At 38.7% G+C, this 19,986-nt stretch overlaps 1 protein-coding gene across 1 annotated transcript; it reads left to right on the top strand.

The window, feature by feature from the left end:
- Positions 1 to 2,842: 2,842 nt before the first annotated feature.
- On the top strand, positions 2,843 to 9,703 carry LOC126396285 (leukocyte elastase inhibitor-like). Its single transcript, XM_050054234.1, has 7 exons — positions 2,843 to 3,101; positions 4,468 to 4,656; positions 5,674 to 5,811; positions 5,933 to 6,050; positions 6,156 to 6,298; positions 6,446 to 6,613; positions 9,062 to 9,703. The coding sequence occupies exons 1-7, from the start codon at positions 2,931 to 2,933 to the stop codon at positions 9,467 to 9,469; spliced, it is 1,335 nt and encodes a 444-aa protein (XP_049910191.1). The 5' UTR covers positions 2,843 to 2,930; the 3' UTR covers positions 9,470 to 9,703.
- The last annotated feature ends 10,283 nt before the right edge of the window (positions 9,704 to 19,986 follow it).

The raw sequence follows: 19,986 nt of genomic DNA, 5'->3' as shown, positions 1-19,986 counted from the left end.
ACCCCCAAAAGTTTCAGAAGAAACCAAGAATGACTAAATTATGGAGAATTATATATAAGTAAAATGATGCACAATACAATATATGTATCTGGTCATAAATCTTTATATAATTTATATTAATTGTTGGAACATGTCAATTCAGAATACTATGTGACTATGTCAGACTTCATGGATATATTGAATAGCATTCAATATAGCTTTGAGTAGCTTTCCTACTACTGCTGCATTAGCGTCACATGCACGTGAGGTTTGACATTGCCTTCAATTTCCTCAAGGCTAATCCTTTTTCCATGTTCCCTTTCCCCTCACAGATGACACGGCTGATGAGTACAAAAACAGGTTGGGGCCTTGTGATGATGGACCATGTTGACAGAACAAAAAGATGCTGCTGCTAATGGACATGCCAACGTCAACTACAGTACAGAACATCTCAAAGAGGGAGGGTCTGAGGCTGGCATGTCAGGTTTCCACCCTCCTCACATTTAGAGGGGTGTCAGGGGGAGGACAAGCTGGGGGGGACTGTAATGGAGCCCCCCCAAAAATCTGAAAAACTGCTCTCATGCAGTAAATAGCCCTCATACAGTCACAGTCATTTACAGTGGAGCATGAAGACCCCACCGTTTTGAACATTAAATAATATGCAAACATACAAATAATAGAATTTATATTATAAGAAATAATAATAATTTACTGAATGGTAGCTAACATCCAAAGCAGTGAGTGGATTTTCACATGACTTTTTATGTACACTTACACACTGTCTAATTCAGGTTATATACATATATATATATATATATGTATTTATGGATGGTGCACTGACAGTTATACAATATTCTGGATACATGAAGTGTAAACTATAAACAGAACAAGCCATCTTGGCCATGACAGCACATCTGTCCAGCTTCCTCTACTGGCAGACATAGGTTAAGAGCTCTCTGTCTGCATGTGCATTGAATGACTTTGCTCATTCGGCCCCTGCAGCCATCAAGGACTCCCAAAATAAGTATAAAACACAAACAACAATCATTTAGCTTTTTTCCATATATTTTGATCACTTTATTCATCTGTATGTAATTTTCCCAAAAATAATTATTCAACATCAGTATCACTCAACTTTGCATTTTATCCTTTAACAACTGAAGGCTTATGCCTTCGTAATTACACATGTGACGTCTCTTTGTGCTTCTTTTTTTCAGTGTTCACTTTCTGTGAGAAGAAAGGTATACTGAACAGAGCATGTGAAATTCTTCTTAGGGCCCAAGTAGGCACATAAATGCACGTAAAGTAAATGTGTCTTTTATTTAGACGGTACAGTAAGGCAGGGTTTGTTATCACTTCTCAGTACCTTTTGAGAACCTCGTGTTTGTAGCAATGTGCACCAAAAAGGGAGTATGGAGTGTTGGCATCAAACCCTCACTAAGATTCTTAGACTTGTTTAGGCTGCTTATTGTTTGACAAGATATTTCCTGAACAAATTAGGACATCAACACTAATGCACTGAGCAGTACATTTTGTTAAATAAGTTAGAAAAAAATATGTTTATATCTCACAATGTAAGGTGTGGGGGAAGTTTTGTTTTGGTTTATGTTTTAAGTACCATATTGGCACATAATTAATTAAAAACATGTGTAAGAAAGAAAGAGGGGAGGAGGGTTTCTATAGTGGGACAAGATATAGGATGGCTGTTATGTAACAGGGACCGCCTGGAATCCATGGGTCGCCATAAATCAGAAATGTTTATCATGTTTCAGTGGTTGGCACGGCTACACTGTAAGCCTACGTGACGGGTGGAGACAAGATATAATCTCTGCACTGTAAATCACACAGACACACCTATCTACACATGAAACATTTCAAAAGAGCAACCGCTGCTTCGTCTTAGCTGAGGCAAGTTAAATTTACCCTTCAAGCACGTATATATAGAAAAGGTTTATTTACATTTCTATGTTTAGCCAAAATGAGAAGAGACTCCTGCTGTACAGTGGTCAGGTCTAGTGAGTACACAGTTAACTAACACTGAGGACAAAGGTTACAGAATGATTCCTGATTTTCCTGATATTCCTGATTGAAGTTTTAATAATAAGATGTTCCAGTAAAAATGGGAAAAAAAATGCCTGGGGATCCACTTTCACTTGACTGTGTATTCTGAGAAGATACCCAGAGTATTTATAGTAAGGCAGACATGAAAATGTATTTTGTTTATGAAACCTGAAGACCCCAAAGTAAACCTCACATTCCACATTGTGTACACGATTTCTGGTTACACCCCGCACGCTGAAATCCACTGAGACTCTATTGAATTTGTTTTTGCTCTTGTCTGAGCTCCAAAATGACAAGATTGTGCTCCTGCAGTTTTGGATAAAATGACATGAGGCAATAAATGTTGCAAGATTACACACTTTTGACACATCTTAGTCTCTGATATCAAGATATTCACTATTTTGTTGGCATTTCGACCAGGCAGTGTTGACTTAACATTTATGTAAGGAGATAATATTTACTGACTAATGAAATTAAATGGTTAAATGTAGAAATTAAATGTGAAATTTGCGATTTTATGTTTGATAGGCCACTCTGAAAGTTGTGCAGAGTTTGGTCTGTGTACAGACAGAGCTGTGTGAGAAGGGTGGGGTTCTGCTGGGTGAGTTTGCACTTGTGTGTCTAAAACCCTGGTTACGGCCCTACCTACATCCACGCACAGTCATCTGTAGTAAAAGAAAACAAAAATCTAATGCTGTCAATAAATATTAAAACTTGCAGGCCGCCGCCTATAGTTGTGCAATTATTTTACAGCACAGTATCGGTGCATGTATTCCCTCCTCAGTAGCTATAGTGACATGTATTGTTAGCGGGCAGTGACTTATCGCCCAATCACGCGTCCCACCCACAGGCTGCGGTGACAACCACTGTTTGTGTTCCGTAGGCTTTAAATGAGCAGCGGTGGACCCCTGGGTTTAACCACCCCCCCTACACTTTGTGGTTTCTCTTTTTCTAGGGGATATTTTGGGACTTTTGCTCGTCTTTACATTTCGCTTTCACTTCTTCACACGTTGAGCACGTACGGGCAGATCAAGCTTCAGTCGTTGCGGGAGGAACATCAGGTAATGTACCAATGCAGCTTACAGGCCTAAAACACACACGCACAACACCCGCATCGTGTCATGATGTCGCTTAATCCTGTCAGGATGCACGATGCTTTATGTATATAATACCAGCTAATGAGCTATTTAAAGATGGAGGCGTGCGAGTTCATTTCCGGGTACCTGAACGCATCCTTACACGCTTTAACTGTGATATACGTACAGTTGGAGACATGTAAACACAACATTTGACGACAATGTAGTTGATGAATGTCTTTAAAACTTTTGATATTGCAGGTTAGGGGTTAAAAAAATTTTTTTTTAATCCATGCAGACACCACCGAGTATCAAGTCATTAAAATGCCGAATTTCCTTTTAATATAGGCCTGCCTTAAACTAAATAGCTAAACCATGGTGGTGGATGCAACATTACAGTGTCTCGGATAGACCTCCAGGTAACTTCAGTGTCATCAGACTGCATGTGCAAAAACATATTTTTTTATTATAGATATTATTAAATTTGTAATAATAATAAAAGGGCAAAACAGTCACATATTCAACTAGTTTTTGGTACATTAACAAAATGAGAAAAATGGCTATATGTGATGGATGTATTTTAAAGTTTTTTCTATATGGCACAGTTATGAAAATACATGAGAATATCACAGGTCATGGATGAACATCCAGGTGACCACAGTGCCACTGGACTGCCTTTGTAAAAAGATAATGAAAATAATTTCAGTGCAAAAACGAAGTCACATTAATTGCTTTATTGTGTTAACAAAAGGAAACAAAAAGGCTTTATGTCTCAGGTGTATTGCAGAATTTGCCCTCGACAGTATAGTTCAGTTGTTTCCCTTTTTCAGTATGGTACAGTTATGTACATGAGAATTTTACAGGTTATGAAGAAAAAAACAAATCAAGTTATTTGCATTTTATTTTCATTTTTGCCTTCAGTTGACAGTGGACAACAGAGATAGACAAACATAAATAAATTATAAATTACTGGTAGAGGAAGATCATTCAATTACCCCTTAAATTTAAAGGTCCAGTGTGTAGGATTTAGGGGGATAGCCTATATTTGCTAAAATTGAATGTAATATTTATAAGTATGTTTCCGTTAATGTATAATTACCTGAAACTAAGAATCCTTGTGTTTTTGTTACCATAGAATGAGCTGTTTATATCTATCTATGGAGCAGGTCAGGTGTGTAAATATAGACAGTGCGGGCAGTGCGGTTGCACTGGGGCCCTTGAGGTGGGGGGGCATAGAGAGAGTGGGCTCCAACAATGTGTTGGGTCAAGAATGGGCCCTTATGAGTGATTGTGAACTTTGTCTAAAATGTATTTTGTAGTATGAAATTATATACCAATTTGCTCATTACAGGAAGACCGTACATCACCAGTCATGGCCGCCATCAGCAGCTCAAACACAGGTTTTGCCTTGGACCTGTTCCGCACTCTGAGCCAAACAAATCCCACCGGAAACATCTTTGTCTCACCACTGAGCATCAGCTCAGCCCTGGCTATGGTTTACCTGGGTGCCAAAGGGGACACTGCTGCTCAGATGGCGAAGGTCAGCACACCGTCTCTCTATTACATGCACCTCCTCCATCACCTGATATCACGGCGTAACGTCCAAGGCCTAGTTATAAATCGTAATATACATTACGAAATGCGTACAGTCATCCTGGCCTGTTTCCATAAAACATTTTATAAGTTCTGAAGTTCAGGCTTTTGGCCCAGGTGTGTATCTAGGCACAGACTAAAAAGGTGTGTCTTCAGACAGGCGAGGTTTAATCACGCCTGGACTTTGACCTGTGAAACAAGTAATGCACTGTTTGCTATAAAGCAGAAGGCTGTAAAAACTGCCAGTTGAACATTGAGCTGTGTTTTCAGTTCATGAAACCTGTTTGCTTTTGAAAGTACAGCCAATCCTCAGGGCTTTCCTCCCTGTTCTTCTTTACTCATTTTGATTAATGACTTCTTGAAAGGAAGTGTGTTAGCTTTAGCCAAATGGCATCACCTGCAGTGGCTCAGCAGGTTAATGATGACTGAATACACAAAACACAACAGCATACAGAAATATGGAAATGCACTATATGGCCCAAGGCATAAGGAGACATGAACACTGCATCCGTATGTAAGTGTTTTAATATATCATTACAAAATAACAGGCATTAATATGCTGCTCTAACAGTCCCCCGTTTCTCGAAGGGCTTTCCACCTGCAGATGTAGAGACATGCAGGGATTTGATCCCATACTCCTACAAGAGCATCATTGAGTTTGGCCACTTTTGGGCGATAAGGCCAGGCTCACAGTTGGTTTTCCAGTTAATCCAGAAGTCGTTGGATCAGAGCTCTGTGCAGGCCAGTCGGGTTAATTCATGCTAAACTGGAAAAAACATTTCTTTATATTCCTGGGTTTGTGCAGGGAGGCTCAAACAAGAGAGGATCTTTCCCAAACTGTTGCACAATGTTGGAAGAACAATATTGTCTAAATTATAATTATATACTGAAGCATTAAGCTTTCACTAACTAACACATGTTTTTAAACCCAGAATAAAGTCTCTTGTTCCAAACTCGCACACAGGCCCTCTCATTCAGCTCCGGTGAAGGTGTCCATGCAGACTTCCAGACACTAAATGCTGACATCAACTCACCATCTGCATCATACATCCTGAAACTAGCCAACCGTCTTTACGGAGAAAACACTGCCAACTTCCTCCCGGTGAGTTTTCAGTTTTTACCTGTCACAGGGGACACAGATACTTAGATTGTCTCAGTAACTTCACATAATTGAATTCAGTCAGATATTATCAAGAATGCAAGATATTATCTGCTCTCTGCAGCAATTCCTTGAAGCCACGCAGAAGTACTACCAGGCAGACCTGAAGGCTGTTGATTTCATCGGGGCTGCGGAAGCGTGCAGAGCAGAGATCAATGACTGGGTCGAGGAGCAGACAGAGTGTGAGTAATCTTAATTGGACCAACTTGTACAGCAGTCATATAGTATGATAGTGCCCTCTGTGAATCAGTGTTCAATGGTTGCTTTGCTTGTCTATTTCCTTTCAGATAAGATTAAAGATCTCCTGAAGCCAGGAACAGTAAGCGCTATGACAAGACTGGCTCTGGTTAATGCCATCTACTTCAAGGGAAACTGGAAGAGCCGCTTTGATGAGGCAAACACCAAGGATATGACCTTTAAAGTCAACCAGGTGAAATCTGCAGATATAGAGACATAACGTTTAAATACAGGAAACATCTTAACTTAGCTGAAGAGTAGCTGAACATCTTCAGAAACTAAATTCTGACTCACTAACATGATCCGATCACCTTGATTCTCTGTGTTTCCTGTGCATCAGAATGAGAACAGGACAGTCCAGATGATGTACCAGATGAAGAAGCTGCCCTACAGCTACATTCCTGAGCTTGGCCTGCAGATCCTGGAGCTGCCATACATTGATGAGGAACTCAGCATGTTCATCCTGCTGCCCGAGGAGTCCACAGATGGCTCTGACCCTCTGCTGAAGGTAAACAACATAGAAGCAACTACCTAGGCTGACAAGGTTTGCAAGGGATGTAATAGAAACTGTAAAACATAAATTATGCACCATTTCCACTCTTGAAGAAATATAGAATCTATCTAACTAATATCATATAGAATAATAGTAATAATTACCCATGGTTTTGCATATTTTAAATTCTGCTTTTTCTAACAGGAACCACATACAAATACAAATACATCATACTCCCTGTGTACAATATGAAAAAGTAGGCTCGTCCTCACTAGCAAAAAGATGATAAATATGTTCTATCATTTGTATTGATAAAGGTCTCTTCTCAAATTTAAAACCACTTCCCACCAAACCAGATCTCAGGACTGTTAGCTGGCCCTCAGGTAAACACTGAACTTTCACTCGTTTGCACCTAAAAAATGGAATGAAATGATTGTCTCTTCCTTACTCAGGTTCCTCTTGCAAAAGAGGTCTCGATCTCTGGGCCTCATTCATAGATATCTTCTCAAGTTTTTTTCTTACAGTTGTCCTTTAGAAAGGTCCTAAGAAAAGTCAGATTCATGTTAAGTTCTTAAACCACATCGATCCCCATAAAATGGCATGAAACTGCAGGGCCTTGTACACACACAGAAACTGAAGAAGAACAAGAAGAAGCAGAAAAGTGGAAAGAGTTAAATCAAGAATGCACAAACAAAAGTCTGAAAAGGGTGGAGCACCAGAACACTGCAGTAGTTCATTAGTGGAGGTAATTCTGCAGGAAGTGAAAGCAAAACAAACTGTCGTAATGAGTAGTACATGGGATGCTATCATCTGTTCAGGGAATTCTGTATCTGGAGAAGAGCACACAGCTGTTTAAGTTTAGAAAACACTAAAAGGTTCGATTTCAAATCTGAGGCCCTCTTCACTCTCTGCAAATAGATCTACATGGTCCTGGAAGATGCCTTCACTCCTCAGGGCGTGATGTGCTGCATCCTGCAGTAGCAGTAAATATGTGATTGTGCAAGTAGACCTAGGGTGCAGACATAGGCGTACTTTGGGCCACAAATGATGTGATCAATCGCTAATTATTGGATGGCATGGTTCATATAACTGATAACATAACTGATGTGATTTGAAGTGTTAGTGTATTGTTCACTTATGTGTTTACTTATTTAAAAGACCATAGTGCTTTGTTAAAAAATGAAAAAAAACCATAATTTTTTTAGAACTGATGGAAATATCATTGTCTGTTTGCACAAGGATGAGAATAGTCACACTGCAACTATTCGCCTATTTACACTCGTACAGTACTTGTCACGTTGACGCGCTGAAGTCGCAGCTAGTTAGGATCAGGGCACTGGGGTCATGGTTAGGGTAAGTACGAGCCAATCTCAGATATTTTTTTTAGATCAAAGTGACTTATTACTTTCAGTTTATAGGATATATTACACTGCTGAATACACACTGTGTACATAAACTAAAGCAAAAATAGCTGAATAGACCCATTCGTTTTAACATCTCATTTTGACAAGTCTAAGACACCAAGTAATATACACAGATCACCCAAAACATTGAGACCACTGAAAGCCATCAGGGCAGGCTGTTGCCATGGGGAGGAGAACATGGTCTATAATTGTTTTGGTGTGTGGTGCATGTCAAGTGGCGTCCACCTGAATGCCAAAACCCAAGCAGAGCATTGCATTGTAATGAGATGATCCTTGACTACCTGTTTCTGATCTTATTCCAAAAAGACAATATTCCAGCTCAGCTGTTTACATGGCTAATGAAAATAACTACAGAAAAGTGGAAAGGCTGGAGCTTGTTGTCATTTTGCTTCTTTGCATCAAAATAGGATATTTTCATTTTTCCACCGGTAGCTGACTTGTTTGACTGTGTGAACACAGCCTCCCTTTTTCATTCCTTCAGCCACCTTCTCGGTGAGGCTGATGTTGTAGTCTTTGCTCATATCTAAATTGACAAATCCACCGGGTGCAAATTGCATTTTAAGCTACAGACACCTGGGTGCAAAAAGCATCTCCCTAACGATATCATTGTAATTTAAATCCTGTAATATAATACAACTGTAGAATTAAAGAGAACGCTGTAACCAATTACTAGGCACAAACATGTCGGCACTCAAATATGCCTAAGTGTGCTCTTGAGTGTGCTTAGATTCTGTTCTCACATAGGCTCAAAAACAAAAAGCACCACCGGTTAATGTCTAAATCTTCATGGAAACTGTGTAAATAGGTTTTAAGAAGAAATGTCCTCATAAGAACAGTTGGTGAATGAGGCCTAATGAGACCACCTGCATAAATAAAGTTGCATTCATGCATTAAAAGCAGTCTAGCTAAACAGACAATGAGGCAAGAGCAACTCAATTGATGATTCTAGGATTTAACAAGCACCTACAAGCTGTTACTGACAACCCCTTAATATAAATATGAGCCAGAGATGCAGTGCAGTGTGTGTTTTTTGTTCCAGCTGGAGATCGAGCTGACACGGGAGAGACTGGATGAATGGACCAACAGGGACAACATGGACATCCACTCAGAAATCTTTGTCCACCTGCCCAAGTTCAAGCTGGAGGAAGACTACGAGCTGAATGAGCCTCTGGCCAAACTGGGCATGACAGACGTGTTCTGCGGGGCGAAGGCAGACTTGTCTGGCATGAACGGTGAAGGAGGACTCTTCCTATCTACAGTGGCCCACAAGGCCTTTGTGGAGGTGAACGAGGAGGGCACGGAGGCGGCTGCAGCCACAGCAGGCATGGTAGCGTTCTGTATGTTGAGGGAGGAACACTTCACAGCGGACCACCCCTTCCTCTTCTTCATCAGGCACAATAAGACCAAGTCCATCCTCTTCCTTGGCAGGTTCTCGTCTCCTCAGTAGACAGAACCAGCAGAGGAAGATATTGGGCCAATTAGAATAAAAAATATCCAAAATCCTTGAAATTAAGGCTTTATTTCCTGTGATGTTTTTCTCACTGAATTTTTTTGTCTGCCTTTGCACTGACATCACACATGTAGTTATTCCAGTTGGAGTGTCCTTGGTTGAATTAATGCCTTAAAAGATTGGAGTGAACTTTAGTGAAATAAAGCACCAGACTTTTGGGTTTTAAAGTGACTACATTGGTAAAATGGAGACAATCTGAGTTTTTATAAGGACTGTTTCTTCAGTTGTCAGTAGTTTTAATACAGTGTGTTCACAGTGAGGTATGTGGATAATCCAGAGGAACTGGGCAGTTTCTTGAAAAATAGATTGTTCTATTCACAGTACTTGTATTTGAGCAGCTGCAAAAATCTCAGACATATTTCAAAACCTCAGTGGACAAGACGGTACCTCTACCAGACTTGAGATACAAAGGTGAAAGGAGAACATGTTTATTTGTAATTTGGCTAAACTGATCCTTTCTTCACATGCAGTATGATTAAAGAGTTGTATTGGTTTTGATCAGAATGAAGACTTTTATAAATTAAAACCACATTTTAGAATTTTAAAATATAGATTAAGCATAAAACAAATAAATGTAAGTGGCCAAGTATGTGTTACTGCTTTGATGTTAAATCTCTAAGATATATTTTACAGATTGTTACTTCTTTTACAATCATTTGACAAATGCTGTTGCATAACTCCTCATAGCTGTGAAAAAGTTTTAAAACATGAAAGTCAAACACTCAACTGAAACCAGTAAAGATAAAGTACAGATAAAGTTTTGAGGCAGCATTCAAGCCAAAACAAAATGAAATGTCAGCAGCAAACTAAGCAAAAACTGAGCTTGTTCTGTACATATCCTGTTAACTCTCAGTGACCCCTGTGTGTGTCTGAGACATACAGCGGCACAAAATACACAGTACCTACAGCAATAACACAAATACTGTTCCATCTTCCTGATCAGAGGATGTTAAAAGGCACATACTGGGTTTCTAACAACAAAATGCTCCACAACAACATCACCAACAATCAAGAATCAAGTACAACAAACTGTAAGTGACACGCACCTCATGTCACTAAGATTTGTTGTCTTCGATGGCAGCAGTTTCAGAGCTGTTTCTGGTTAATCAGAAAGGATCTTACTCTTAAACAAAAAGGTCTCTGTCTCTGTAGGGATCCTTTCTATAAGCTGTCAAACACTTGGAATAACAATCTGAGCCTGTCAGTGGCAAAAACAAGCACTTGCAGTGGACGTAAATTGAGGGTGTAATCATAACCCGAGTGGTTACATCGCAGACTGTTTCATTGCCACCAGCTGCAGGAGTCTCACTCAATACTGGACAAATTTTTAAATTAGTCACTTTGACACAAAAACATGGGAAAATAGGGTCCAGGCTGAAAAATACAAAGTTAATCCTTTAGGTACAGCACTTGAGTAAATGTACTCTGTTACTTTCCAGGGGAGTAGTTTTTGGGAGATTGATAAGGTCAGATATCAGTTTGAAAAAATGCAGAACACTGAAAGAGTGCAGTGACAGAATGTAACTAAGTACATTTACTCAAGTACTATACTCAACCTGCTACATTTTTGGTTTCCTGCAGCTTATATTTCATTCTGCTTAACTTAGACCTGTTGTCCTCGTTTGTGGACAGTTTTATGCGTCACCTAGTGGTAGCAAGGCCACAATACACTAATCCATCTGAAAACAAGATGGCAGCCATCTCTGCTGAGTCAGTCAACAGCTGATCCTGACACAAACGTGGACAAGGTACAAAACCTCATGAAATTTTGTGGTTAAAACTTGTTTATTTATGCTTAATAACATTTATAATTTGATACCGATTTTAGCAAACATACTTTTATATCAATGTTGAATTTGCGCAAATACTTTCTTATATGTTCTAATGCTCTCCTGTTGAATAGAAATCTTTTAGGTCTCAGTGGGATGGTAAACCATAATAATCACACACTTTAACAGGAGGTGAGAGGAAGAATTTCCCACCCTTCCTGCTCCTGGACTTATCCCTCTGATGATGAGCAACAGATTGAAGGTGTGAAGTTAGGTCACAGTTGACAGTCTGCAACATTAACCGTCTTACTTTAAACACAGTCAGCAGTCTGAGTTAATGTCACAGTTTCACCTACTCTCCAGGTGTTGGGGAGATGGATTTTAGGCCATTTGGGAGAGAAACAAAGTCCATCAGACTTGCAGCACTGCAAATAATACTTTGGTGCCATCTGTTGGCAAAAGTTTATTATTAATAAAAAAGTAAGTCAGATTAAAACACTCCCATCATGTGGAGGTTTTCTAGATAACATTCTACATGCGTCATATTTAATCACACACTTGTTTTTCTAAATAAAATGCAATGGTGAGGTATAAAGCATAATCTGCTGTATTTTCTGCTCATCTTGTGTTCAGACCCCGATGTCCTGTAGGTGGTGAGAGCAGCACACTGTGGAATTCATCACATGCTGTCAGAAGGGAGCAGAGTTGCTGTGTGATGTTGGATCTTGACAGAACGAGGCAACTTCCTCAGTGCAACTGAAGCTTTTTATTGCCAAGACCCTCTGGTGTCATCACAGCAGCATGAATAGACAATGACCCCTAACCTTCCTAACTAGACACTCAAAAACAAACAAGTAAATAGGAATAACAACTGCTTCATAAAGAAGCCTCAGGACAAACATCTTTGGTTTCTTTTCTCTTTTTTTGGTGATGGGATCCCAACTGCTGTCACACTGTTTTTATCAGCACTTTTTTAAAACTAAAACTAAGAAGACATTTGGTATACAGTCCAAGAATAACAGCGTGTGAGCCAGTGTGGTCATTTTTACTTCAACAAACTGAGCCTCCAAAGCTCCTCTTGACCTCTCAAACACACTAATCATAAAAACTCTGTCCTTAACTTGAGTTTGAGGGATTTAACTTTTGTAACACATTTAAATCAAAGTTGTAAAATTCTTCATTCTTTATTGAAAGATGGTTTAAAATGCCCAATTTCCTTTTCCCCCTCTCAGTGTCTTAAAAGTAAGACAAAATCAGAAAAGTGACTTTCTAAAGGTTATGAGTCTAAAGATCATTTGATCTGTAACACTGAGTGAGGAAAGAGGTTACACAAGCTTCAGCATCAACATACTGTTAAATTACGGACATAAAGCAACATAATTTGTTTGAATTAAAAGCATTAATGAAACATATTCCAGAGTTGGTCTGCGATGTAAAATTCAAATCAGTTTAAGATAATTAGGTGACTTCATGCGATATTTTCTGAGATCTCCCAGTGATCTCTGACTGGAACTTTATTTTGTTAATATATCGGTTCCTTTTCATTTGTCTGTTTAATCTTCATGTTGGCTGAAGGCAGCTTTGTCCTCCAACATTAAACCTGAGTAATTTCATTGTTCTTATTTTATTCATGACTATAACTATAAAGTAAATTTCCAAAAGTGGTCCTATAGGCCTAAACATAAACTGACTGCGTCTTTGAATTTAAGATAGAGAGAATGGACATGTCCAGATATGAATGTAGGGAGCTTTAGACAACTGTACCAAGCAAAGATCTTCTCATTCAACAATCAGATCATCGTTCAATACAATTATTGCAACTCCACAGCTGGCTGTTGGATCAGTTATATTTGGTACTCATTTCAGATTACAATTTAATGTTACTTTGATTTTACTGAGTTATTTTGCTTCTTAGTTATTTCTTCATTTAACTGTTTCTAAATCTAGGCAGAAATTCTAAGATATATTGCCCCCCATATTGTTATGTAAGCTGTGACACTGTTGAGTAGTTTTGTTAAGCTTTAGTATGTCATAAAAAATGCAGGAAAAAAAAACATGGTATAGTATTTAATAAGAAATTCATTAAAATGTCACATTATGTCATAAAAGTCATATTGAGTGCACTTTTCCTTTGAGACTTTTAGAACCCTTGATCTATACATTTTTTTCTAAAATGGTTAGTTAATCCCCCACATTGTTAAATAGGTAAATGGTTTTGACATCTTGCTATTTGAAAATACAGGGGAAAAAAATGAAAATGATTTGCACATATGAAGATGACAGACATCACTACTCTGTGCACACACTTGAATCCAAACATTTAAATCATACATACACTGCGTCGTGCGTTAGTAAGAGTCATGGAAACAGAACGGTGGCCCTATAAAAGCTGCAAGGACTTTCTGAATGTCACATTTGCACTCGGACTTGACACAAGTTTACCTGCAAAACCTTCTGCTGAAAAGCTGAAATATTGGAGACAATTTCTACTGAACAAACTGTTGGATACCTGATCTGAAAAACTCAAAACCTCACAGGTGAGAATCTTATTGCTCCTTATTGCTGCTGTGGCTGACCTGCTGAGTTTCAAAATGCCTTTGTGACTTGTTGCAAACTGATTTCCCTACAGCCACAAATTAAAGTATCTTTCTACACAGCCACAAATTAAAGTTTCTATTTACACGGCCACAAATTAAAGTATCTTTCTACACGAGCAGAAATTAAAGTATTTATCTATCTATCTACCAGGAAAACTACATCTGCTACCTACCTGTTGGAAAATGGCGTCCGGACCCCCCGCCGTGGAGCCCCTGCTGTCCAGAGTCAGGCGTTGGATCACCTCCTTTGCCGGTAAGACATATTTTAATGTCATGGTAAATTTAGCCTATTATTAATGTTGCTTAAATCCTTAAAAGAGAATTTCAACACAAAATGTGCATTTAATTATGGTGAAATGTTGAATGTATAGGCCTAAAGAAAGACAGTTAATAAAATGTTAAAATGTTCATCGATCTGTTAGGAAAAGAGATTTTGGCGATATTGGAGGTTTGCTTGGTGTAAAATGATTTATTATTATATGAAAAGAATATAGTGAATTTGTCGGGACAGGTGTGGAAGTTGTTAATAACTGTGTAGTGACACTGTTATTTTTGTTTGAGGGGATTGAATTTGGTAAATTCCTTGTCGATTATGGGGAAAAGATGGCGACTAGGCCATTTTTGAACGATGCCAATGAGGATGCCAATGATGCTTTTCTTGTGCACCATGGAGACGATGGAACGTTTCACAGCAAACGTCAGGACGTCAGCACGCGCAGGTGTAAACAAACCGGGGCCCGTTGCTCTGTGTGCTGAGGTTGCTGCTTAAAATGTATCTGGAGATGTGAGGTCCTTTTAAATTAAAATTAATCACATTAATGAACTAATTTTCTGGATTTCTTTATAAAGTGTTGCTCTGAGCCTGAATGAGAGAGATGAAGTGAACTGAAGTGTTTGACAGTTATTGGACAAAGCCGTTCAGTCATCGCTCAGAGCTTATAACGGACATGTTAGTGTTGTCAGAGCACTGAAATATACTTCCCTCGTTCATGTGGTATTTTCTTATGGAGGGAAGAGATGAGACTGGTTTGTCATGCAGTAACTGTGCGCGTCCTGCGTCCAAAGTGCCACCGTCTCCTCCATGCGGCATGATTAGAAACTGATAAACTGAGAGTGGCGTTAAGTAAATATTGACAATGAGAAGCACAGATGTTGGTGTTAAAATTTTTTGGAGAATCCCTGTTCATTATTGTTCATGATTTTTTGAAGTAACCCGCATTTTGTCATGCGTAATTGCGCGCACAGGTCTGTGCGCTCAAAGGTTTTCGCTGCATCCGAGTGTTTTACACAGCTTAACCTGGAGGCAACGAATCCACTTAGAAACACACAGTTTCCACAGTGTCACGTGTCTCTGCATTTTATTTTACTGGAGTATATATGACGCAACATGACCTATTGTCCTGCCTATTATACTAGTCTGATTTGTATTGTGGTTATACGAAACAAGATACGTTCAGCAATGTGAACAGTGTTATTGTATAGAATTGTAGGTTTCACTTTGGATACACCTGGATTGTCCACCTACAGACAGTTTATAGAGTATTTGTAACATTTCAACAGTTTATTTGTTGAGATTCAACAATAATTCAAACGTTTTGCTTTGTCTGCAGATGTTTATTATATGTTTATGAAACAATTCACTACATGTTCTCAGAATAATTTAGCTGAACTTGAACTACTCACTTATCCCGTGCTGCACAGGTTGAGTGAACAGTTCAAGTTCAACTAAATTATTCTGTGAATATTAGATATGTTTATGAATTATCACATATACTCTATAGATAATCTGTCACATATCTACAGACAAAGTGAAACAGTTGAACTGTTGAATCTCAACTAATAAGCTGTTGAAATGTTAACATATACATATATATATTAAGTATCTGTAGGTGGACTGTCCAAATAAAGTCTTACCTACAATTCTACATAATAACACTGTTCACATTCCTGGTTTTGCCTCTGAAAGCATATCATGTTTCACATAACCGGGTCAGTGACAAATAAGGGTTGGCAAGATGAGCAGTTCAGAAATATCTTCAAAAATAGTTTTCAAAGCATGCATCAGATTTGTTAAAATGTACATTCTGTATTTTTGTACATTTGCACCATTTTTTATGAAAAGTAAGACTGAATGCTCCTGAAAATGTCAAATGGTGTAACCACGAAAGAATGATAAATATTAAATATTTTATCCACCTACAGTTGATTTAAGTGTTCTTATAAAAAAAAAAAAAAATCTTTATTTCAAAAGCATTAAATTGAAATAAGATATTTTTGGAGTATTTCTATATTTAAATTTAATGCATTTTGGCAATACTGAGCAGGACATTTCCTAAAAACACCCCTTTTTTTTCTAAATAACACATTTCCTAAAAACACCCCTTTTTTTTCTAAATAACGCGTGACAAATTATGCAAAATTTGTTAAAAAACAGTGTTGCACTGCAAAAGTGGATTACATTTATTCCACATTTTACTCCACATTTATTTTCCTGTATATAATCATATTTTTATGAAAAAATACCAGTTACGCCAAATGACACTGGGTTGTGTCAATTGGTGTAACTGGTATTTTTCATTAAAATATGATACACTGCCTGACCATGTTCCTTCTACAGTCAAACACCACTGTTTGGTGAAGGAATTGACACTGAAAATCAAATATGACAGTCAACAAGATTAAGTGAACTTGTTTTTTTCATATTATTTCAGTTCAGAAAAAAGAACATCCGACAACAGTGAGCTAATTTCTTCTACTGTAAAAAACATTTGACAATCATGTTTCATTTTAAAATTTAACTCATGTTTTGTATCTTAAGTTCTGATAAGAAAAAAGTCATCTGACAACATCTCAAATGGTGAACTGGTCTACTATAGTGAATACGGTTGATAAAAATTTAATGAGAGAGGAAGTTCAGAAAAAGGAACAGCTGACAACAATTAACTAATTTCTCCTACTGTAAATTCTTTGCTAACAACAATCATTTAATTTTAAAATTTGACTCATGTTTCATGTTTTGTGTTTTAAATTCTGATAAAGGAAAAAGTCACCTGACAACAACAACTCGTAAGGATTTTGTAATTGGCCCTTGCTGCAGTATTAGCATTCATTTGCATTAGCACTCTATGACGAGCCACTTTTTCCTTGGGTTTTTTTTTATTTTTTATTTTTTTATTTGCACACAAGAAAAAGAGTATAGGATGTCAATAAGAAGAAACAGAATACATACAGTATTGACACATATAAAAAACGATGACTTAAAAGAGAAAAAAAAAGTGTGCGGGAGGAGCCAAAAGAAAACCCTTAGGGCTTGTCAGGTGGCCCTCCTAGAAACTGGCATCTAATGGGGAAAATTGATTTCATTTATTTAGTTTGATTACTTTAGTTTTCTATAAATGTATCATACATTAGTAATGAAATAGCAGAAATGTAAATAATTGTATTTTACAGACAGAAATTTTAATGTTTGAGTAACATTTCTACTTTAAATGAATTATTGGATTTTTAGGTATTTTAAAGCTACTGTACAAGATCAAAAGTAGTTTTTTTTAATAATACATCTTTAATTAGCATCATAAACTACTGACATCTAACAAATTACTATCATAAACTGCTGATATCTGACATAATTGTTACGGTTACACCATTTGACATTTAATTTTAAAATCAAATTTGACAGGCATTACCATGGACATTTGTGTAAGCACATGGCCTTGGTCTCAAGATTTCAAACATAATTTTTAAAATAAATATTCATTTTAATGATTTTTATGAATTATTAATGTTTTCTAGGGTCATACCATTTGACATGTAAACTTACCAAACTTGACCAGAGTCTAAAAACATCAATATATTAATAATTTTAAGAGATTCTAACCTTGTCATGCAGCAGTTGTGATCATCAGAGGTCCTTCTCTGTAATACCATTTCCTGTCACATGGCCTTCTTTACAATATTAACAAAACGGCCTCTTAAATGGTGGTTACACCACTTGACACTTCATGTAGTTAACTTGACTTTCATGATTCCCCAAATTAATTTCATATTTAGAACAATTGTATTTCATTACCTTTACTGAAAATAAAAATAAAAATAATTTAAAGATCATGCCAAACTAGTTGATATGGTGTTTTATTGAGAATTTTAGTGTTTTTAAGCAAGTTTAATTATTTGGTGCAAGTTTTTATGGTTACACCACTTAGACATTTTTGCCATTATCCTATTATTCTCTCAAAATGTATTAAAAGCAGAAATTTTATACTGGATCCACACAAAATTAAAGTTTGTTAGTTAATCATACATTTATTTTCAAATTTTAACCCTTTTAAATTTGACTAAACCATATGAACACAAAAAAAGTAGCGTCACGTTATTGACCCAACCACAGTTAAAGTCAGATTAGTATAATAGTCAGAATCTGTTTATGGTCAGAATGGTGTAAATCTCTTTTAGCCTTTGGCAGCCAAATATGGAACAGCAACTCGCAAAGCAAAAACTTAACACGTAACATGATGACATGAGAGCACATACGTAGCTGCTGATTAGCTGCCTGCGTCCAGTCAAGATTTATCCAGCATAAAAGTATTATCATATTACCCTCATCCCGTCCTAATGTTCCAAATAAAAGTAGCAGAACTGCACAATACTGATATGAGTTTTAGAGGTGGCAGTGGCACTCTGTTTGTTGGTGGTTTTTCTACAAAGTAGATGTAATGCATCAGGTCAAAAATGACTGATTAGGCCTTTAAGCCTTGTGTTTAATTCTTTTTCAATTTTATTCTTCCTCAGGAGGCTCCTTTTGGCCACTCAGCACCGCACCCCCTGCCGCTGAGAGCCCCCCCGATGACCCAGTCCTGCCTGACTACGAGGAGGAGGAGGAAGAGGTTGGCATTGTCGGGGTGGATGACGTGGACATGCTTCAGGCTGGTAATGTAGAGGATGAGCAGCAGCTTCCACCATCTGCTCCCTTTCCTGCTTACCACCTTGTTCCCATTACTGTTCCTCATCCTGTGCCTGATGCTGATCGCAATGCTCCTTATGATTTCCCTGCTTACCCTGACGCTGCTCCTTACCCTTACCCTGCTCCTTATCCTTATGCTGCTCCTTATCCTTATGCTGCTCCTTACCCTTATGCTGCTCCTTACCCTTATGCTGCTCCTCGCCCTTATGCTGCTCCTTGTCCTCATGCTGCTCCTTGCCCTTTTGCTGATCCTCGCCCTTATGCTGCTCCTTGCCCTTATGCTGATCCTCGCCCTTATGCTGATCCTCGCCCTTATGCTGCTCCTCGCCCTCATGCTGATCCTCGCCTTCATGCTGATCCTCGCCCTTATGCTGATCCTCGCCTTTATGCTGCTCCTTGCCCTTATGCTGATCCTCGCCCTTATGCTGATCCTCGCTCTTTTGCTGCTCCTTGCCCTTATGCTGATCCTTGCCCTTATGCTGATCCTTGCCCTTATGCTGCTCCTCGCCCTCATGCTGATCCTTGCCCTTATGCTGCTCCTCGCCCTCATGCTGATCCTCACAATTATGCTGATCCTTGCCCTTATGCTGCTCCTTGGACTTTCGCTGATCCTCGCCCTCGTGCTGATCCTTGTCCTTTTGCTGCTCCTCGCGCTTATGCTGATCATCGCCCTCATGCTGGTGGGGGACAGGAACCGGATGAGGACTCGGACTCGGACTCGGACGTGGGCTTGTGGGACGTGGGCTGGGACTCTGAGTACAGCCGTTCTATTTCTCCGTTTGATGCTGAAGACTGCGGGCCCATCTCCCAAGAAGAATGTTCTGAGGAGCTTGAAGATGCTGTGGTCCTTGAATCTTCTGGCAGTGCCTCCTCCATGAAGAGGACCAGGGAGGACAGCGACGGGGAGGAGGCTGCTGCGAAGAGGCGGAGATGGGCTGAAGAGAGCGACTCGGATTGACTCAACGATGGATGGGCTGAATATTCTGCTTGAGTCATCGGAGCAATCACACATCTGCTCTTCATCACCTCCACATTACAGCAGGAATAGTGATTCCTATGGCAGCCTTTGCGTCTTGCAGGGCTGCTAACACCCCAGATAGCGTCTTGCTCTGGGACCACCGGATTGAC

The sequence above is a fragment of the Epinephelus moara genome, chromosome 10 (assembly GCF_006386435.1).
Source record: "Epinephelus moara isolate mb chromosome 10, YSFRI_EMoa_1.0, whole genome shotgun sequence".
Lineage (NCBI taxonomy): Eukaryota > Metazoa > Chordata > Actinopteri > Perciformes > Serranidae > Epinephelus > Epinephelus moara.
Note: the sequence above shows the minus strand (reverse complement) of the source record. Positions and strands in the feature narration are given on the sequence as shown.